The following is a 3,742-nucleotide window of genomic DNA, read 5'->3' as shown; positions in this document are numbered from 1 at the left end:
ACGGGCCCTTTAAAGACTGTGCAGCATTATTTAAACTCGGTAGCACGTCACTGCTCCCGCCCTCTCACGTAAAATGACGCCACCGAGCCAGTCGCCCTCTGTGGCATAAATATGTAACATAACTGACTTTAACGAGTCTTGTTTGACATAAAAAAAAAAAACCAATCAAAAACTCCACGTAATTGATTTATATCTTATGTTTAAAGCTCGAATCTCCATCTCAGCCCCGTCTGTTTAATAACGGAAACTTCCGCGTTGCTCGAGCCTGAATGGCGACCATTTCGTTCAGCTCGACGCTGGAGAGCGCTGCTGTGAGCAGAGGAAGTGGCGGGTGAAGCAGGTCCGCACCTTTTCCGGTAACACAGCACCACCACCACCACGGCTGTGTGACTGAGCGAGAGAGGGAGAGGGAGAGAGGGAGAGAGAGAGCGCGACTCGGAGGGGGAAGAGAAAGAGAGAAGGTCTGGGGAGCGGGGGGCCGCTGCGTTTTGAAGGTAATTGCACTGTTTTCTCCCGCTCTGAACACAGAGACGCGCCGCCTCGACTCGCTTACTGTGAGATTTGACGCGTAGCGAGAAAACTAGACAGCAGAGTGGCCGATTAAAGTTGTGCTCTGTCTGATACCCCTCCCTTTTCTCAACCGCTCTTGTGTTTCAGGGAGAGGAGAGAAGAGAAGAGGAGAGAGAGAGAGAGAGGGGAGGACGGAAACTCGAAGGAATCAATGACCTCTGGAGTTGTCTCGGGCGGTTTTCTACAGCCTCCTCTCCGTCGGTACGCCATTAAAGACTGTAGTTGTAAGCATGAACTCCTGAAGCGGATCCCGCCGCTTGAATGCGCTGGATAGGGCGAGGGGGACAGCCGGCATACTACTACAAGAAGGAAGTCTGAACTACTGCGGACTGTCGAGAGGGCCTGTTTGGGCGCCGCTGGTTTTAATCTGAAGTCTACGGTCGTCCACGTTGTCTCGGCAAGCCCTGCATCGAGGCTGGAAGTGGACCTGAAGGACCTACCCTTGGCCAGCTGACACCAAATAAACAAAAGGTGCCCCTTTTGTCGATGAGCTACCAGCACTCTGAGGGGACAGGTTGAAGAAGGCTGCAAATCCACACCCTCTGCTGAGCACATTTCAACTTGGTGGTTTGCTCTTTCAGTTTCGCTCAATCCTCTAACAGTAATTGCCAGTCAGGTTGGCTTTGCTGAACCAATGAGAAGTTGTACTTTTTCATCTCTTCTTTTTTCCCCTTCCTTTCCTTCATTTGACAGCACAAAGCCTCTCTCGTTCCTGGGCTGTTGAAGAGCGATACTTTTGAAGTTTAAAATTAGCCGTGAAGCAATATTTCTGTTACAGTATCAAGGCATTGTGGTGTTACACCCAAAAGACAAGTATTAAAGTAGCACATAATCTCACCAAAGGTTTTCCTACCCAAAGACGCCTGGACTTTCCCCCCCCTCCCTCTTTTCTCCTTAATAACCATAATATATGCACAACCAACAAGATGGGGAAAATGCTTTCAAAGATCTTCGGCAACAAGGAGATGAGAATATTGATGCTTGGACTTGATGCAGCCGGGAAGACCACCATTCTTTACAAACTGAAACTCGGACAGTCCGTCACCACGATCCCAACCGTTGGTTTCAACGTGGAGACGGTCACCTATAAGAATGTTAAGTTTAACGTGTGGGACGTGGGCGGTCAGGACAAGATCCGACCCCTGTGGCGGCACTACTACACGGGCACTCAGGGGCTCATCTTTGTGGTGGACTGTGCTGACAGAGATCGCATTGATGAGGCTCGACAGGAGCTGCACCGCATCATCAATGACCGAGAAATGAGGGATGCAATCATCTTGATTTTCGCCAACAAGCAAGACCTGCCTGATGCAATGAAACCCCATGAGATCCAGGAGAAGCTCGGTTTGACCCGTATTCGAGATAGAAATTGGTACGTTCAGCCCTCCTGTGCCACGACAGGTGATGGACTGTATGAGGGGCTGACCTGGCTCACTTCGAATTATAAGTCTTAATGTACTGTTCAGTTGAACTGGTCAGTGCAAAAGAAAGAAGAAGAAGATAAAACGGAAGATTTAACAAATAACTTTGCTTTTCAAATCAGTCAGCAACAAGGAGTTTGATTATAATCATGTTTCTTTTGATTTTCTTTGATTTCTATACTGTACCGATCCTCTCAGCTGGCTCTTTAAGTTTGCTTTGACGCTATCATAATTCTGTTACGTTCAAATGACAACTACCGTCTCACAATATTACATAAAGTATTGTTTTGAAGGTATTATGGAGGTGTACATTTTGTTTCTGTCATGAAGAGCAATTTCTTTAAATCATTGAAAAGTTGAGTTGCTCCTTTTGTTATTGCTAGTTTCTATTCTGTTTGAATTTTGCATTCTTGACAGCCAGATTTTCCTGCCCATTCTTTTTCTCACTGGCTCCCTCGCACTCCATAGACTCGCTCTTCAGATATGTTATCCACTTGGGTCCCACAAATGGCAGTATATCTGCTAACCTCTATTTAACTTCCATCCTGTCACAAGAATGCAAAAGTAAAGAGAGAAACCAGCAAGGTGCTCACACAAGGCAAAAATGCATAATTCCAGCAACTCATTCATGTTCCTGAATCCTCTCCCTAGTCTGTTAACCGTAACGTTGCCTTTTCAGGGTGGGGCCTTGGTCGAGTATTAATGTTGTTTGGTCTTTTCTTGGGGAGGCACAAACTAAGAGCTGTTTCACAAGAGATGAGTCAATGTTACATAGAGCTGTGCAGACAACAGTGAGGGGATTACCAGTTGTCATTGGCAGGGGGGTGGGGGTGAGGACAAGGGCCCAGTGACTAAAGTGAGCACTTCTGGACTGACTTTGGACCCTAAAAAGTGTTTATTGAACCCTACTGCCCACTCGGTCACCTGGCTGTTCCATGGTGCTCTGGATCTCGCTCTGGGAGTACAACACCCATCAGCTGCACAGTCATGCTCAACGCAGGCAGCCTTTTTTTGTCTTAATAAATTAACAAATGCTTTGTTTTTTTCTTTTCACCAATTTGTTATGCTGATAAATAATAAAAAAAAAAAGTAATATCCATTTCAGTGACAAAATCGCTGCTTCTTGAACCTGACACTGTTGCACCCTTTCCTCATTATGTGTGACAGAAATTCACTTTAAACCAGCAAAGTGAGCGTTTTGAATGGTGAGAAACGGCTGTCGCGTTGGTTAAGTGTTTTTTGAGCGTGCCATGACTCATCTGTTGAAGTGTTTGAGAGGTGTGGTTAAAGAATTGAAAGCTTCTGGTAGTTCACTTGTTTAACGTTTGCGGAGACATTTACAGTACTGTTCAGTGTAATCCCAGACATGTATATGACGTGTTAGCACTTCTCGCTAAACAAGCCCTCAGATCCACTATATCAACTGTTATCCAGTTGAACTGCCTTCAGTCAGTAATGTATCAGTATGGAAGGCCTTTGGTGGATTTGCTTAATGCTGCCTAATGAATGACATGGGGCAACATGAAGGGAAAACTGCATTTATTAATGGTGAGTGCCATTCTAACAAAATTTAGACATCTTTAGGAATTTGGATCTTGTAATAAAATCTCTCATTTTTTGATACCGAGCCATGGTGTTATGTGTATTAGTTCAATGACGCATTTTGACTTTCAGGACTGTATTGCATTATTTTCCTCACAGTTCCGCAGTGACCAGGGTCCACTTTCCCCAAAGGCATTTTAGTGTTAAGA

General features: G+C 45.4%; 1 protein-coding gene across 1 annotated transcript; it reads left to right on the top strand.

Annotated features, from left to right (window-relative positions):
* Positions 1-224: 224 nt before the first annotated feature.
* On the top strand, positions 225-3,084 carry arf6a (ADP-ribosylation factor 6a). Its single transcript, XM_072683679.1, has 2 exons — positions 225-494; positions 658-3,084. The coding sequence occupies exon 2, from the start codon at positions 1,497-1,499 to the stop codon at positions 2,022-2,024; it is 528 nt and encodes a 175-aa protein (XP_072539780.1). The 5' UTR covers positions 225-494; positions 658-1,496; the 3' UTR covers positions 2,025-3,084.
* The last annotated feature ends 658 nt before the right edge of the window (positions 3,085-3,742 follow it).

Source organism: Salminus brasiliensis, chromosome 1 (assembly GCF_030463535.1).
Source record: "Salminus brasiliensis chromosome 1, fSalBra1.hap2, whole genome shotgun sequence".
NCBI lineage: Eukaryota > Metazoa > Chordata > Actinopteri > Characiformes > Bryconidae > Salminus > Salminus brasiliensis.
Note: the sequence above shows the minus strand (reverse complement) of the source record. Positions and strands in the feature narration are given on the sequence as shown.